General features: G+C 39.0%; 1 protein-coding gene across 6 annotated transcripts in view; it reads left to right on the top strand.

Annotated features, from left to right (window-relative positions):
- Positions 1 to 17,831, top strand: part of LOC116312038 — a 46,715-nt gene that overhangs the window by 13,342 nt on the left and 15,542 nt on the right. For 5 of the 6 annotated variants that reach the window (XR_005610038.1, XR_004198851.2, XM_031729360.2 and 2 more), the window contains exons 2-25: positions 543 to 611; positions 1,816 to 1,840; positions 1,951 to 1,968; positions 2,220 to 2,288; positions 3,116 to 3,252; positions 3,339 to 3,446; positions 4,243 to 4,300; positions 4,383 to 4,430; positions 4,789 to 4,857; positions 5,043 to 5,182; positions 9,337 to 9,462; positions 9,566 to 9,623; positions 9,724 to 9,792; positions 11,022 to 11,110; positions 11,257 to 11,325; positions 11,503 to 11,524; positions 11,606 to 11,632; positions 11,755 to 11,820; positions 11,906 to 12,045; positions 12,896 to 13,015; positions 13,285 to 13,342; positions 15,746 to 15,790; positions 15,909 to 15,965; positions 17,093 to 17,241. Coding sequence is in view for 4 of the 6 variants with exons in the window: in XM_031729360.2 (XP_031585220.1) it covers positions 543 to 611; positions 1,816 to 1,840; positions 1,951 to 1,968; positions 2,220 to 2,288; positions 3,116 to 3,252; positions 3,339 to 3,446; positions 4,243 to 4,300; positions 4,383 to 4,430; positions 4,789 to 4,857; positions 5,043 to 5,182; positions 9,337 to 9,462; positions 9,566 to 9,623; positions 9,724 to 9,792; positions 11,022 to 11,110; positions 11,257 to 11,325; positions 11,503 to 11,524; positions 11,606 to 11,632; positions 11,755 to 11,820; positions 11,906 to 12,045; positions 12,896 to 13,015; positions 13,285 to 13,342; positions 15,746 to 15,790; positions 15,909 to 15,965; positions 17,093 to 17,241 (1,836 nt within the window). In the remaining 2 variants the exon portion in view is untranslated. Of the gene's footprint in view, positions 1 to 542; positions 612 to 1,815; positions 1,841 to 1,950; positions 1,969 to 2,219; positions 2,289 to 3,115; positions 3,253 to 3,338; positions 3,447 to 4,242; positions 4,301 to 4,382; positions 4,431 to 4,788; positions 4,858 to 5,042; positions 5,183 to 7,264; positions 7,579 to 9,336; positions 9,463 to 9,565; positions 9,624 to 9,723; positions 9,793 to 11,021; positions 11,111 to 11,256; positions 11,326 to 11,502; positions 11,525 to 11,605; positions 11,633 to 11,754; positions 11,821 to 11,905; positions 12,046 to 12,895; positions 13,016 to 13,284; positions 13,343 to 15,745; positions 15,791 to 15,908; positions 15,966 to 17,092; positions 17,242 to 17,831 lie in introns of those variants that run through there. The other variant, XM_039606194.1, reaches the window with a different exon arrangement.

The raw sequence follows: 17,831 nt of genomic DNA on the forward strand, positions 1-17,831 counted from the left end.
TCTTAATGGATGAATCAGTTTGTTGTTTAGAGAGTCTACATAGCAGTTTCCCTGGGTCTTTTTTCATTTTAAATTGCCTGCATGGTTCAGGGTATAAGGGTAGCAGACATTGCTCCACAGTGGCATGGCTACAATTTTAAGTGGCAATATCATTTTAAATCATTATACTGAACCCAGATTGCACATTGGGGGAAAAGAGAGAACCGAGAGAACTTTGAATGTGTGCTGATATGGATTTGGTCATGGGCCTTATGTTTGTTAAATCCTAAATAACCTGTGTAGAAGATAATTTTGTTATATACTAAGATGCAGCTTTCTTTGTCCCGCACCTGTGTTTAATCCCTTGAGTTCTGGCTTGCAGGATCTTCACAATTAAGGCAGTATCTTGCTTCCTGTCTCTGTACAAGACTGTTTAAAATGACTGGCTTTCTGCCTGGCAACAGTGTAAAGCACTAAATTTCCATAACATCTGCCAAACTCTCAGCTGTGTAGCAAAAACCTTTGTGACTAATGCATCTTTTTTTTTTTTTTCCCCCCCACAGCTCTGCCTCTACACATTTAGAAGGCTGGGCTATTACAAGAGGCACATATTATCAGATGTACATCACCAGGTGGGCATTAGACTTAATATACATTTTTTTTTAAATCTATTTATTTTTTTGGCATGACATTCTTTCTTCAGTAATGGGAAAAAAAACAGCTTTATCTGTAAGCAGGGGTGCACATAAGTGGTCCACAGTTGCGCATTCGCTGTCAAAATAAAAGACGCGCACCACATAAGAAGTTGCAATGCTTGTTTGCGTACATATAAAAGGCACTGTTTTTGTCCGCTAGAGTGGGATTTTCACGGCATATTCTGCACCACATCTCTGTGCGTTCATCACTTGTTTGAAGCCAGCTCACCTCCTGCAACCACTTTTCCGAGAATACGCGCTTCTTTTGCGGTTCGGACTCCTTCTGACATGTCTTTGGAGGTGGAGGAACACCAAAGTAATTGCTTCTTCGACATCTTTAAGAGTTCTAAACAAATGTCTGTCCTCCTCCAGAAAATCCTATGTATGCAAACGTGCGTTGCAACTTCTTATCTGGTGCGCGTCTTTTATTTTGACAGCGAATGCGCACCTGCAGACCACTTATGTGCACCCCTGAATATAAGGTAACCTTGCATTGACTGTTGTCTCGGGCTGTTTTCCCGTTGTTGTTGTTGTTGTTGTGTTTTGTTTTTACCCAAAGTTGCATGTAAACACACCAAACCAGTACAGAAAGGTGCTAACCAGTGTCCCGAATTTTTTGATGTTGGGCTGAGAACAAACAACCAATACTCAGAGCAGGTCCAGTTAATCAACAATTATTTAGCATGCATGGGAGATGTACACACTACCACCTTCCGCATAGATCTCAAAGGGGAAGCACTCTGATACAGTTTTATTTGTCCGGCTTTGTGTGTAAGCAGATAACATAACATGCATCAGTTCAGTTAGTGACAGCTAGATGTGATTCCTTTGTTGGTGATCTTCTACACTTACTACCGTTACAAGCAAAACACTTCTGGTAATCCCCTATGATCTAACACATTTAATTAGCTGCTGGGTTAATATGGCCTTTGCTGCAATACTCCTTAATGATATATTCTTCACACCAGCCAAAGGCTAAATGCACCCGTTAATTTATCTCTGTTATGTGGTAGGAGGAGAAGGAGAATTAATTTGAGTGAGAAGATTAGTTAACTATGGTACAGTGTATTAAGACAGTCCCCACATTTGCCTAAGTATTAATAAACCATCTGTGCATGTTTCCTGTGTTCTTTACCCACAGAAACTGAAAACCCTTTTCCCAAATGGTAATGCTCAGTTTTTACTTGACAGTAATTCTGTTGTTCATGTTAACTCTGATCTATTATACATTTTCATCTTTTCTCTGTTTTTCATTTCAATGTTTACCTCTTTTCAGATAAGTTTCAGAATACTGGTAAGTTTGTTTGTTTTTTTTCTTTCGTTTTGGTGTTCAGTGTTTCTATTTTGTATTTATTGCTGTGCAATGCGTAGAGTTTTTGCACTGGAACTAGCAACTAAAGGCTTAGGGTGGTCCTGAGGAGATGGTTGTCTGAAGTTTTTTCTTTAAATAAGGTTTAAAAAGTGGGGTGTAGAAGGCTCCCCTTATTGTAAGCTTAAGGTAGTCTGTTCTTCTTTCTCTTTGACATGTGTTTTTGCTTTTTAAAGCCAAAGGTGTACCCCATATCATTTTTGCGGATCCAGAAAAAAAGAATTGCTTCAAACATCCCATTGTGGGTGAGTACATTTTCTCAAAGTGCACCTACCCTGCTCTACAGGTTTGGAGGTAAAGAAAAGTTTTAAATAATGAATCAAAGTTTATGTTGGTAGTTTACCAAAAAATAGCCGTAGCTCAATGTTTGCTCATAAGCTTCATATCTCTGGTCTTCAATACTTTGTAATGTGGTTGTGCTTGTGAGCAGAAACAGCTGGCCTTTAGGGAAAAATGTGTATTCCATGACTGGGTCCCCATATGGGTTTTGTTTGCCATTTTTAGAAGGATTTTTGTATGAAAGTTCATGCAAATATGTGTAAGTGTTGCGAGCTTGCATAAGAACTGAAGGCACCTTTTATTAATGTATTTTAATTCATGGGACAGATATAGTAGTGTTCTCTGGGAAGGATTTTAGTTGGGAGACATCTTAGCAGAATCAGCTGATGACCAAGACACACTTGTGTGCTTATATGTGCAGCACAATATAGATTAATCTAGGCTGTTACTGTCTGTGATGAAGCATTTTTAGCCCCTATATGAGTATTAAAAGTAAATCGTCATTGATTTCTACACTTGTTTGCCTTTCACGTTACTGTAGCAGCATTTAAGCGAGTTTGGGAACTTAAATTTTAAGTTTTATGCTACTGGACAAACATAGGCTGTATTCTAGACCATAGCACACTGTTTAACAACACACTTAAACATACACTGACACAGGATTTATCAGCTGGATGTAACGGAGTCCAAATGTAGATGAATGTGGAATTGTATTAGATCAGCCTGTTTAAAACAAAACGGCTTGTTTGATGTTTGAAGTAATCCTAATTGACTTTCTTTGACTTTCTTTCAGGCTTGTCTGCGCTGACTCTGTGTTTCAGTCCACAGTCATGGTCTTCGTTTTACTTGTGTCACATCTGTGCCGAGAAGCATTTACCTAGTGATGTTTTAAGGCACATCTTTTCTATGGACCATTACAGCAACTACATTGTGAGTATTGAACAACATAAAATATAAAGCAGGAAAATTTAATGTTTATTTGTAAGATTAATTAAATTTGTTTGCTTTTTGATAAGAATTGCATGGATCCCAATGCAATGAGTTTCTCCTGGATCCCCAGCAAGAAAATGAAAGAGACTGAACTCAAAAACAGAGTAAAAGAAGAAGGGCCTATGGACTTGCAGGTGTGTGTGTGTGTGTGTGTGTGTGTGTGTGTGTGTGTGTGTGTGTGTGTGTGTGTGTGTGTGTGTGTGTGTGTGTGTGTGTGTGTGTGTGTGTGTGTGTGTGTGTGTGTGTGTGTGTGTGTGTGTGTGTGTGTGTGTGTGTGTGTGTGTGTGTGTGTGTGTGTGTGTGTGATGTGGGAGGATCCACGTACCAGATTAGAGTTGGGCGATTTTAAGCGTGGAAGTAAACGTATCATGAGCTACACTCATGAGACACTTTGTTAGGTACACCCGTTCACCCACTGGTTAGCACAAGTATTTCATCAGCCAATCACATGGCAGTAACTCGGTTCATTTATGCATGTAGACATGGTTAAGATGACCTGCTGAAGTTCAAACTGAGCATCTGAATGAGGAGGAAAGATGATTTAAGTGACAGAACATATGGTGTGGTTGCTGGTGCCAAACTGGCTAGTTCAGGTGTTTTAAAAGCTGCTGATCTGCTGGGTTTTTCCCACATGACCATCTCTAGGCTTTATACAGACTTGTCCAAGAGATTTGCAGTGGCAGGGGGCAAGTTGATACTAACAAGATATACCTAATAAAGTGTCCAGTTTCTGTATATCCAGCACATAATCCTTCTGATTTCTAGTAAATATTTTTAGGGAAATTGTGTGTTTGTCTATCAGGTGGATCGCTTTGTTTTTATCTGGTATACAAAAATATCTTGAGAAATGCAGGCTGATCACAAAAGGGTTTTTATTTTTTATAGCTACAGTTCAGTTCTACAGTAATATTCTGCATTTTCTCTCTGCAGATGCTGCATTTACCTGATCATCTTATGGAAAAGCTAATAACCTGCACCTACTCAGAAGGTATAAGATTTATCCAAGTAGTGTTTGTGTGACAGTTTTATTTAGATTGTGCTGCTGAAAATGATCTGAATCTTCTTTGCAGTGATGCTCACTCTAGGTGAAAATGAGAAGCTTCTCAAGCTGATTCAAGGTTTGTGCACATTTTATTTCTCACTGATCAGTCAAGTTGTGAATTCAGTGTTTTCACATCTGCTTAATTGGCATCAAAACTGCCACCATCTGCTGTTTTCAGAGGTTGTTTTTCTCAATAGAAATGGCAACTTCACCACAAAGTCTGTTTTGTGGCTAGTCTGACACTCTTGGTGGTATCGCACATATGATGTTTCAGCCACATTACGTGGTTTGTTTTCATATTATGACTCAAAGCTCTGTCATTTATCTTGTTGTGACACCTCAATTTACCAAATATATATCTGTTCACATTTGCTCTTTATTAATGTCTTTCAGTCAGTGTTTAATCACTGCAATCTAATCATTTTCCTCCTTAGCTTTCAAGCCAGAGAGGAAGACGATCCTGGCTTACCAAAAAGACAGCAACAGGAAGCATCCGCTTCTTGGTCAGTAACATCCGCCAAAATAACAAAGCCATATTTGTTTTTAAATAAACTCATTCATTCATTTGCTCAAGTAAAAGAATGCTTGTATTGGATCACTTCAACAACGTGATCAGCAATCCTTTTTTTCGTCCTTGACATACCAGCGAGGCAGAGTTTAAACTATCCGTGTCATCGTGATCTTACAGGCATGCAGCACCTCGTCGAGTGCATTTGTGTCGGAGCAGAGGAGGAGAAGTATTACCTCTGCACGCTCTGTGGCCTTACAGTGGCCGCCCACGTGATCATCAAACACATCCTGAGCTTTGACCACATCTTTTGGTATTTTGTAAGTAATTAAGTTAATTGCTTGAGATGAGTTGTTTAGAAGGCAATCAGATGATTTGAGGTAGTCGGGCTAATCTAATGGGAAGTTAAGATTTGAGATATGAGTGGATGTGTCATCATGCAGACTTTCAAACTCTTTATCTTCAAATGAAACTACAAGACTGACAGAGAGAGTTATGTGGTTTCTCCAAGAGAAACCACATAACTCTTGTAAAATGTTTCTGAATAATTATTAACATCAAACATTTTTTTCACTCTGTTCAAAAACAACACCAGCATGTCTGTTTGTCCTTCAGAGTGTGGGTAATGTTTTGAAACTAAAACTTAATGAATAAAACCCAGTTACCCAGTGTCTGATGTGCAGGGAGTCTTTAGTTTGGGATATATTATAACATTATCACCATGGCTTTGAACATGGATGTTAGTTTCTATTATAATAATGTAATTGAATTTGTGTCCAAAAGTTGATTCTGTTCGTCTGGACGTAGCGTCTTCAGTGGGAGAAACGTTTCGTCACTCATCCAAGTGACGTCTTCTCCGCTGACTGCAGGTTTCCCCAACCTTATAAATAGTACATTTGCATAATTACTGAAACTAGCACCACTGAAGGAACAATGGGCTGTGAGGTCAGTTCCTTCATCATGATTATGCAAATTCTCATGACCATTGATCAAAGCTCACTGATCAATGGCCATGAGTACCATTCACAGAGTGTTGGAGAATGGCTGCAGTCACAGCATTGTAAGATGGTGAAAGATGTACCCTTAGGCCCCCTCCTCAATTCAGAGATGGTCTTTCCCTTTTCACGTAAATGGCCTCCTTGACTCTGCGCTCAAACCAGCGCCTGTCCATGATGTGTACATCCTCATCATTGAAAGAGTATCCACTGACCTGTAGGTGTAAATAGACTGCAGAGTCCTGGCCTGACGAGGCAGCTCTTCTGTGTTGTGCCATCCGCTTCGCCAGAGGTTGTTTGGTTTCCCCGATGTATAAATCCTGGCAATCCTCCTGCACTTAACAGCGTACACTATGTTACTCTGTTTGTGTCGGGGGACCCGATCCTTGGGATGGACCAATTTTTGGCACAGCGTGTTTTGGGTTTTAAAAGCCACAGAGACGCGGTGTTTAGAAAAAATTCGTCTCAACTGCTCCGATACTCCTGACACATATGGGATCACTACAGGTTTTCGCTTAGGCAGCAGTTGTCCTTCTCTCCTGGATCGGCTGGAGCTTTCTTTTGGCGCCTTCCCAGCTTTGACAAAAGTCCAGCTGGGAAAAGCCCTCTTTTCCACTTCTTCCATGTACAAATTGGCCACGATGGGTGAAACTGGGGAACCCATGGCACACCCATGTTTCTGCCTGTAGAACTGACCCTTGTATGTGAAGTAGGTGGAATAAAGACGCAGTTCCAAAAGGAAACACACTTGGTTTGTGAATGGTACTCATGGCCATTGATCAGTGGGCCTTGATCAGTGGTTGTTGATCAGTGGTCATGAGAATTTGCATAATTATGATTCTCCTCTTTGATTCCGCTCCTGGACCTAATTGTGGTACGCTTGAACATCACTGCTAGACTCTTTCAGTCAGTCAGCAAAATGATCAATAGATATGAATTTAAACAGTCGCAAGAAATTAAGCACACTTTTTCCACCTCAGAAGTCAGTAATACCCTCTTTATCAGAAAGAACTTCTTGCGACTGTTTCGCGGAAGTGCCAACCACTATGGCACCAGTTTGCTTGGGATTGAAATCTAAGCTTTGATTTCGGATTTTATTTATGTTTGGTTCACTCCCTCCACCCACCAGAGTCACTCTGTGTCCCTCTGTGACATCACTTCAAACAACTTCCTGTTTTATTTTGTAAATTCCCTACCCTTTGTGTCTACATATGGTTACTCCTGCTTTTGTATCTTTCACACATGTGGTTGATTATCCAATCAGTCCGCCCTGTGTATAAGTTTCTTGATTTGTGCTGCTCATTTGCTAGATTGTCTGTGTATGATTCAGTACTCAAACTTTCCAGCCATTCCTGGTTCAGATTTTTTTTCCATGTGTGTTCCTGTTTGGTGTTGGTTTTCTTTGGGGATTACTTGTTTTTACCTGTTCTTGTGTTTTGTTTTCCCTTTTGGCTCTCTCGCTATGTTTTACTTGACCAAGTGGTTTTTGTATCAGCTTTCTGAAAGAGAAGCTCGCTTTTTGTTTAAGTTCCTTTTGGAATTGCATGTGGATCGTCTGTTTGTTCTGTGACCAGCTCAGTTCAATCTAGCATACAATGGATACAGCGGACGGTAGAATGCTCCTGCAGAGAGCCAAGAAGGTGCGGTCTTCAAGGAGAAGTCTCCTCTCCAGCATTAACACCCCTGAAGAGATTCAACACAAACTGAAGCCCACTGTATTGGTAATTTTGTTTCTAAGCTCAGGTTTTTAGAATACCCACATGTGACAGATCGGTGCCTTTGTGCTCATTTTGGATTACTCCAGTGACTTTTGAAGCCAACAATGGTGTCCTTTCCAGTCAAGCCCTGAGCCTCCAGTTTGTTGGTTCCAGCCTGCTAGCTTCCTTTGTTCAAAGACTTGCAAAGAACCTTTCAGCTTCCCTTCATAATTCCCAGGAATCACCTATATGGGGATTGCTTCCACTACTATTTGCACCAAACCTTCCAAAAAGATTCTGTCCCTTTGGCTCTCAACTCTCTCATCTCTTCCTAAATCCTCCCCTCCTTTGTGTCCCTTCCAACTTTCACCTGTCCCCAGCATCGTTGGAACAAAACCGACGGCAGGTGTCATTTCACATGGCCAGCCGCCTTCTGGCTCCAGAGGGTGATATGGTCCGTGACCTCCGTTCAGAGGAGCATCTTCATGCAGCGTTCTGATTTCAAGCATTTGCCTGCCCTGTGTCCAGAGGATTCGTCTTTGCCTTCCAGCTCTGCCTCTCAGCCCAGCTGCACTCAACCCACCAGATCGTTCCACAACAGTCTCTTATTTGTCTTTGAGACACTTCTTAGAGCGTTTACATCTGCCACATGCCCAGCCCTGAGGCAGAGGCAGTGCATTGTATTTCTACCACGTTTTTAGTTCTATAGTTCATGAGGCGCCTCAGCTTTAAATGACTTACTGTTATTACTATGATGGCTAACCAACCCTGTCTTTGATTTGTCTATTTTGCTTGTGTTCATTGGTAAACTATAGTTTATACTTAAAGTGTACTTGCTTTTTAAAAGGAAGGCTTTTCCCAGCACATTTCCTTTACAAATCAAATGTGCAGTTGTCTCTTTGAGTTGCTTTTAGCAATGAAATTTGGAGGTTTTGTATCGGTTGATCTGCTCCTGTGGCAGCCAGTTGATGAAAAGTGGGTTAAAAGCCTCAGGCCAATCTGAATGACTTTGCTGTCAGTAGAAAGATTTACAAGACAGAGTGGTGGGGAAGTGAGTGCTGCGTAACAAAAAGCTCATTGGTTTGAATCACTGGTTGGCTGGGTGGTAGGGAGTTTCCTTTTTTCTGTGCCTGCGTGCACTGTCCAGCAACATGCTTGTTTGGTTATTTATTATTTGACAGTTTGAGTATATCAGCTTTGTGCTGGGCTCATGACCTGGAACAGCTGGAACAGGCTCCACCCTGTCTCCACACTCTCAGAAATCTTTTTTTTTTTTTTTTTTTTTTTAAACCCCCTAGATTCTTCCTTAATGTATCTGGGAGCTCTTGAGAACATCAGATGCTCTAATACTTGCTCCTTAGTAGTTGTTGTTTTTTTTTTTTTTTGTTTTTTTTTAAATAATCTGCCTATCCTCAGAGATTTTAAGGTGTGTCAAATGTATGTGTGTATATATGACTGACCTTTCGTTGTCATTAAAATGACTTCAGTTAACTTGTTTGAATTACCGCATCTAGGTTAATGTGATTTTCACAGAACAGCCAGTATTTTCTTGTGCAGATAAAATGGGAAAGTTATTTCCATTTCGATTGAGTGTACTTGGTGTTTTTTTTTTTTTTTTTTTTTTTTTTTTTTTGTTTGTTTGTTTGTTTGTTTTTTGTACCCCATGTGAATGTACCTGTGGTGCTCTGTCATTCCTGCGACTTTAAGAACAGCCATGTTTGGCCTTCACTGTAGAAAGGTGGGAAGTAATATGTAAATTACTTTGAATTTCTTTCTATGCAGAAAGAGTGGCATCCCTCTACATTGATGTCAAAAGAGTGCTACAGAGACTACACGCCCTCCTTTGAATCCATGATGCTTGACTTGGCAAAGCAGACGGAGAAGATTCATGGAGAAAATGATTTGAAAGTATGTATATGTGAGGTTTCTATTCAGGCTTTTAAAATGATTGAAGACATTCATTTTTCTTAATGTCAAAAAATAATTTTATGTATTTATCTTTTTGCTACAGCAAGTGAGCCTGGAGCCTGCTGAATTCAAGTCCATAAACTTTAATAGCTACTCAAAAGGTGGGTGTCTAATTTTAAACCCTGGTTTAGGATTTATTCATCTGCACAAACTGGCTTTTTAGTGCAGTGTAGAGTAATGTTGTGCCAATTAATCTTGTAGCTTTGACGACTCTGAACTCGATCAAGAAGTGCAGCTTGAAACCAGCCATCAAACCAGGGAAGAAGCTGGGTAATGTATCGGGGAGTCTTATGTTATCAGACTTGAGTAACTGCTGTGTTCAGCACAGCTATATCAAACTGGGAGATGCTCAAATTGAAGTACAAATATATTTTGTTACTGTACATGTGTAGAGTTTTCAGCTACCTGTAGCCAATATGACTATTTGTACTTTTACTCTATATATTCTATCTGAATGCTGTATACTCGGTATCAGTAGGAGAATGAGTGCAAAGACTTATCTGTGACAGAAAAGTATTTTTACCAATAATGGTTGGCAGAAAATGAAGACAATGGTCAGTTAGCGTGCCACAAAAGTAGCTGGTAAAATGTGCTTCAAAGAGCTACTATGTATAATTTCAGTACATTTCAGGTCCTTTTCTTTTACTTGAGTAAAGTAGATGAATTGGTGCTTCATTTTCTATCCAACTTCAATTTATATTTAAATTTTGCTTGGTATCCTATAAGGACAAAAGTCCTGGACCACCTACACATCAGACAAGCATGAAACTCCTGGGGCAGTTTTTGTGCTGAAGTCAGAGGTGGTTTGGAGCTCTGAGCCACTGAGTCAGAAGACTGTCGGCGACTCAGCACTTGCCGAACCTTGCTCTGTAACTTTACGTGGTCTTCTGAGTTGCTGTGAATCCTAAATGCTTTCACTTTGCAACAACACAATTTACAACTGAATATCTAGCAGGGAAGACTTTTCCCGAGCAGACATTCTGTAACAAGTTCCCCTTATTCCAGTACCACGTTCAAATCCAGTGAGCTCCAGAGAGCGACCCATTTGTTCACAAGTGTTCGTATGTTTGATTGCATGGCTAATCAGTTGATCTCATACAGCTGTGGCAATGCAACTGAAACCACCTGAATTTGATAAAAGTGCATCTGTACTTCTAATTGAGTGAAAACTGGTTATAGTTAAGCACATAAACCACACAGTTGGCTCATGGAGAACACATAGACACCGCTTCACTTAAATGCGGGCCACAGACACACACTAAGGTGGACACGCATGTAAAATGGCAGGCCAGTGTAATAAGTTGGTATAATAAACTGACACACTGTCTAAAGAAGACAAAATTTAGGACCTGCCAAAAATTCACCAAAACTTCAGTTGGTGTTTGGCTGTTGGATAAGTTCATTAAAGAAATCACAGTTGACAGAAAATACATGTTTTTGTCCTTTAAAACCTTCAAAACAGTTTTTTTTAATTTCATTACAATACTTTCTCTTTTCAGAGTATCATGCTGTCAAAAATCAGTCAGCACCTGCAAGCGAACCTTCAAAGCTGCTCACATACTACCCAAGATGTAAACTGCTGTGTCAGGTGATAATTTGTCTTTAATAGCCTTGATGTTGCTGCTGTACCACTAGTTGCTTTTTAAAAAAAAAATAATAATAAAAACATTTAAATTTCCAATGCACCGACCGTCTGGACAGTCTTTTGTTTCACATCTGTCTCTTTTGCAACAGGACTGCTGTGTGACGTTGAACAGCATATCTCAATATCTCAATCATCTGTCAAAACCAATACACAAGGAGGTACAGTGACTGTTTTGTGTTTTTGTTTTTTTGATTTCCTTAGTGGTTTTTTTTTTTTTTTTTTCTTGTTGTTTGGTTTTTTGGGGTGTGTGGTTTTTTTTTTTTTTTTTTTTTTTTTTTTTCCGAGATTTGCTAATTAAACATGTAGTAAAAACTCTTTGTTTTGATCTTCTCCAGATCTTGTGGAAACTCTTTGAAGGTACACTTCTTTTCTTTTTCATGTTTTGTGTAATAAGAGTTCAAATTAGATGATCAACTTTTTTTTTTCTTCTTACAACAGAAGGATTTGAAGGCTATGAGAAAAAAGGTACACACAAGTATTTGATTTGATATCACAGAACTCATTATTTTCACATATTTGTATAGTTGTATTTTAGAAAAGTCACAGATGGCCTTCTGCTGTTGCTCAATTCATTCTCTTTATCACAGCTCAGTTTTTCCTTCACTTACACTTGTATGTCATGGAGTGCTTCAAGAAAAAACAGCCAGTCATTGGTAAGTTTGCTTGCTGTGTTTTGATACAGTAGGTTTGAAAAATGTTTGCTATAATTTTGTTTTTTGGTTTCTGTTTTTCTTTTAGGTACATCCTTGATTGTGTCCTGCATTACCACAGAAGCTAAGGCAGAGCCTTTTTACATATGCTTTGCTTGTCAGGAGTGTGTCTGTCAGTCCTTGATCGAGCCACACTTAAACTCCCGAAAACATGTTGTACACACGCTGGTAAGGTTTTAAGTTATTATTTACTGCATTGATTAGTATAATCGACAGTGATGTAGCTGAAATTATATTTTTGTGCTGTTGCTCCAGTGTACTGATATCACAAGTATCGTATTAATTCCTACAGTTAGTTCATAGCTTTCTGATAGGTTTGTAGTTTAACCCTATTCGCTGGAACGTTGAAGGCAATGTAATTACACAGCAAGCAAGACACGAGTAGGCAAAGTTCTTTATGTTTTACGTGCACGGGAGAGAACCGGACAGGCGCCGTTCCTTCGCTTGACCCCAGTTGTTCTCTCCGCTCTCCCGTAACGCTGCTCTTTTATTGTGGTTACATGAATATGCATAGGTTCATTAACATATAACATCTTACATAGGGGTGTGTGTGTGTGTGTGTGTGGGGTCAAAGCATGACCCCATAAATGACTTCCCTAAACCTGCTGGCCTGGAAGTCCAGCAGTTCATCTAAACAAAAGGCACTTAGCCTAAAACAGATATAGATACGTTTATCCTACCATAAAACAATAAGACGAGGCACGGCCTCTCCCATGCTCCCAAAATGTGGGTGTGAAAGCCAGAACACTCTGGAATGCACATAAGTCCTTGCAGCCTTCTACAGATCACACATCCTATCACTACACAATCGATTATACACCTCTAAGCATATATGGAAACTTATATCATTAAAAGCTTATACTGACTACTAAGTACAATTTTCCATTGACACTTTCCTTACAAAATCGAGAAATTAGGGGCAGCTCAAGCCCCTAATTGCACAGTACTCTATATTACATAGACGGGCTCTGGTGAAACATATCGTTTGTAATGAGCGACTCTTGTCTTCTACTCTTAGCTGTTTGAGAATCCCTGGCGGCTGCCTTTCGGCTGGGAGAATCTGCAGGATGATCAAACACTAAAGTCAAAGGCGTGGGAGGAGGAGATGGAGAGAAGACCAAAGGAGGTGGTTCTGAAGGTAAAATGCAAATTAATGAACCAAGGGGGCTCAGCTCTTTTTATAAATCCAGAAAGTAAAACTGAACTAACATTCACTTTATGTGAATGGAGATATGTTTCAAAATTAAAGCAGGAAAATCCCAAATTTTTAAAAACACCTGTTAATGTAGTTGTAATGTAAGGGGAATCATTTCCTGCTCATTCTATCATTATTTTTCTCTTTTGATATTTTATTTATTTTTTTTTTTTTTAAATATTTTGTATTACAATGTAATCTTTCTTTCCCAGGTTCTTGATATGCCATGGTCAGTATTTTGCAGGCTCACCCCTCCTACTTTTGAAAAAGGTAAGAACTATATATAAGAGAACTAATATATTTTTGTATATAGACAGCTTTAGTTTAATGCAAGACATTATAATAAAGTAGAAAAAGATTCTCTTCACGCAAACAATACTGAAGCTCAGAGCAACGCTATGACCACTGTGCAGTTTTGTGTTCTGTTGGATTATTTAAACCATTTTTTTCAGGTTCTTTGATTAAAACAAACAAAAATTATCTATTCCGGAATGAGCATGTTAACAAAACTATATTAAATGGCATTTTTAGGGGTCAGAAACAAGGCAGTGGCTCCATAGTGTAGTGGTTAACACATTCTGTTTAACACAGAAGATCCTTGGTTTGTCCTTCCCAGTCAGGAAGACCATCTGGTGTGCCAAATCAAAATTTGCAAATCCATCTCCAGACAATGAAAAATAGACTTCCAATTTTTAAAAATATTTATTCACACGTGGGTCTGAACCAGAACCATATATTAAGCATGCAAACGTGCCCAAAGCTGGAAGTTCTTTATATGGCCGTCAGTATGTGTGTTCAGGCCTGTGCCTATGCTGTGTGTCTGTGTGCTCATGCCTGTATGAAGTTGTATGTGTACAGAGGGATGTGTTTGGCTAGTGTAGTAGGTGAAAGGAAAAATCATCTTAAGAAAATGATGTGGGAATTAAATTAGGAAAGGCACAAAAGTATTCATGTGAGGTCTCAATGATGTCGAAGTGAAAACCAAACTGTCAAACAATTGTTCTCAGACTTGAAAAATGAGACTGTCGTCGGCGAGATAAAAGACTAAAGTAATGTTTATATGGTATGAAGGTGTCGAAGAATGCAGTAGTACCAATGAAAAGGGTTTGAAACCAGCAGCAGTCTTTTAAGACACGGCTGTCCAGCCAAACTGACTGCCTGTTGCACATTCTTTCACAGTTAATCTTATTCATTACTTATTCTGATGTTGTGTAATCCATGTGTTAAGAAGTATGTTAGCTAAATGATTTGGGCAAGACCATATCTGTAAAGTTGAAGGGGGAAAAAAAATGGGCTTGACCAAAAATGAGTACTCTACTCTCATAAACAACTCCTTATATGAAGATTGCAAAACTTGTGTTTTAACGTAAGACTCAAGAAGGAGATTTTATGACAGAAAACTGGGTGAAAACATGATGGAAACAATGCCAAATAAGATCTGACTATAATGGTGGCAAAAAAGCAGGAGTGTTTATTTGTACACTGGGGTGGGCACTGAAGAGTTCATTTCTGTAAGAGACTTTTTGATAAAAGAACACTTTTGCCAAAGCACCCACTCCAAGTTTGCCAAAAACTACCTAAATATTTCATAGAGCATGAGAAGAAAAAGTATTTGGCCAAAGTGGGAAAACGTGCATTGAGGATTGCTTTGGCGCGTCATCCCTGCAATCAAATCTGCTACAGATGTGCATAGCTTTGGCAGTTCTTAATGAAAACCTTTTTCTGCTCAGGATCTCGGCCTGAGCAGTTAAATGCTTCAGCAAAAAAACTTGCCATAGAGAATGGGGCAAACAGAACAAAGGTGTGCCAAATTTGGTAGATCGTTCTCAACAAGGCTCGATGCTGCCAGATAAATTTGACTCAAGTATGAAGTGAATAAGTACTGAATAAATATGTAAATTTTACATTGGGTTTAAAATTTTGTAAATCATGCAAAATACACCAAACAGTTATGGAGTATGAGTGTCCTTCCTACATAAGTATGTAATTCAACACTTATAGAAAGAGGTGCTTTTAGCTCCTCCATGGGAGTGGGATGGATCCATATATTTGATTTGATATGCTGGCATCCTGACAAAACCCTCCCATTTATCCAAGCTAGGAGCTCATGGCCCACACTGGCTGGGTTTGTTTGTCTCTGCCCAGTCTCACCCCAGGGTGACCTTTCGTGCATAAGGCGAATGTGCTAACCACTACATACTGATATTGCACTGTTTCTTGTCATGGTTAACATCCTGTTTTCGTGTCCTGATGTTGGTCTGTGGTAATTAAAAATTGAGCAATACCTTTTAAACTGAGTTGCCAAGCTGTACTTGGCTATAGTGATTGAATAACAGGAAGAGACCAGACATGCTGAGCAGTCTGTTCTGCTAATATCAAAAATACTGCACATGGTGTGTTGTCTATTAGAAGCAAACAAGTGGGGGCTTTTGTGTACCCTGCTCCTGTGCCTGCACACTTTTAACTATTTTTGTTTTATATTTGCCAGATATTTTGTGCTTGTTGATGAGGAGGGAAACATTAATGCATTTTTTAAGATGAATCTGAAACTTCAACATGTATAAATGTGTTTGATAAAATTCTGTATGCACCCTGTAGTGAACATCTGCTATTACAGGGGGGAAAAAAGAAATAAAAACACAAGATTAAAAAAATTCTGTTCTTTGACTGCAGTACTGGAGGGACTTGAACAGCAGCGCAAGGTCTTGAAGAATGAAGGTTGGTGATAAGTGTTTGTTTTTTGTTTTGTTTTTTTAATTGAAAGGGTTACTAAATTCAACTTCTTCTTTTTTTTTTTTTTTGTTTTGTTTTGTTTTTTTGTTTTATGCCTCTGCAGTTCCACCTTGTCAAACATATAGCAAACTCCAAGGAAATGAATCATTTCCTCTACTTGGTAAGTACTACTAAAATAAGATTGTGTGTCAAGGTCTCTATAAAATCTTCCTATTATGACTCAGAAGAGACTGAATATCACCAATTCTGTATCCCACTGTAATGATGCTGGTTGAGTTGAGGAAGGAGACAATGAAGAGAGTAATGCCAAGATGGTTTTAGATATTTATTTCACACATGAACGTCTCCCATTCTACAGTGCAACAAAAGATTTACTTGCTCCCATCCATACTTGTATTCATATTGATACCCGCATGTGTTTGCCCTAAAGAGCGGATGTGATGGCCTCTGCCTCCTGTCCCGAATTCCAAATATTGAGGATGAGAACTAAACAACAATGGTCCAGAAGAGTTTGATCAAACGACATGCACAGGGAGATGTATACTGCAATACAATCAGCATAGGTCTCCACCCAAACTTACACTTAAGAATGCTTTTAATATATCAGGGTTCCGCCCCTTCATGCATCAATTACAGTTAATGCTGCACGAAACAAGCTAAAAACAGACAGAAGTTCCTCTTTTCAGCAACATTCTTCCATACATGGCAATTTATTTCACCCTCCAGATGGTCCCTGTTGACTTACAGTTTTCTTGATTCTTCTTCTGTCACTGGTTGCTAGGCAAACTCAAATGCAGTTACAAGCTAAATGAATTCCAGGCCTTTGGCCTAACTATCCTCTATAATCCTGTGTTTGTAAGCGTGCATGCATTGACCTTCTGCTGCTCCAAGTCACTTACACAATAGATCGTCGGGACGTCACGCCAAACGAAGCTTAAGACCTTAATGCTGCACCTTTAATAAAAGTTTTAATCTAATGCCAGTGGTTTTAATAAACATTTTAATACAATGCTAATGATGAAAGCTATATGTAGCAGTAAAATATTTTCTTTATTCCCACACTCCCCCACACATGCTGGCACTATAACAGAAATGGCTAAAAAAAAAAAATATATATATATATATTTTTTAAGACTTGGGTTTGGTTAATGTTTTGTTTTTGTGCTTGGGTATTTTGTTCTGAAACACTTTGGGATGTTTCTCTCCAAAGGTGCTATAGACATAAAATTTTACTCACTTAGATTGTAACTGCTGTTTACATTCTTCCTTTTAATCTCTTCTTTGCAGGCATCGAGTTCATCGTGATGTATGATTTATTTGTCAAAGAACCCAATTCCCCAGAAGCACATTTTCTGTGTTTGCTCTGTGAGAGGAGGCTGTCAGAGCACGAATGCCACGACCATATATTCAGCCGTGAACACGTGGCAAAATTCCTGGTGAATATCTTCTTTTTATTTTTAACATCCAAGTTGGTTTTTGTAAAAATCCCAAGTAGATCAGCAGTTTCTGAAATACTCAGAGCCCATCTGGTACCAGTAACCAGCTTTAATCACCTTTCCTCCCCATTCACATGCTCTGTTTGAACTCTGTTGAAGCAGGCCCGCTTATCCATGCCGGCATGCATGGATGCATGATTCTGATTTAGATATTAGATACAAAGGAGTAAAGTGTGTTACTGTGGAAGAGTTACTTGTATATTTTTGGTAAACTCCAAATTTAAAAACTGGTGAACATAGGACCCTGGGGAAAAGTCATGACGCCATGGCAACTTTATTTAGTAACTTTACGTTTTATTTCTATTTAACTTATATTTAAAGACTTAAACAACTGCCAAAAAGACAAAACTAACAAATGGTTTATTAAAATAAGTGCCAGCAACAGTTTTTTTTTTTGTCCAGGTGAGTGTAAAACCATCTTTATTTTAACTTGTTAGCAACCAGGAATATAAGGTTAGCCACAGTAACATTGTCATGCTAAGCTAGTCAGTAGTTATTAATTGAACAAATGGGGGAGGGGAAATAAAAAA

This window comes from Oreochromis aureus, linkage group 22 (genome assembly GCF_013358895.1).
Source record: "Oreochromis aureus strain Israel breed Guangdong linkage group 22, ZZ_aureus, whole genome shotgun sequence".
NCBI classification, from domain to species: Eukaryota; Metazoa; Chordata; class Actinopteri; order Cichliformes; family Cichlidae; genus Oreochromis; species Oreochromis aureus.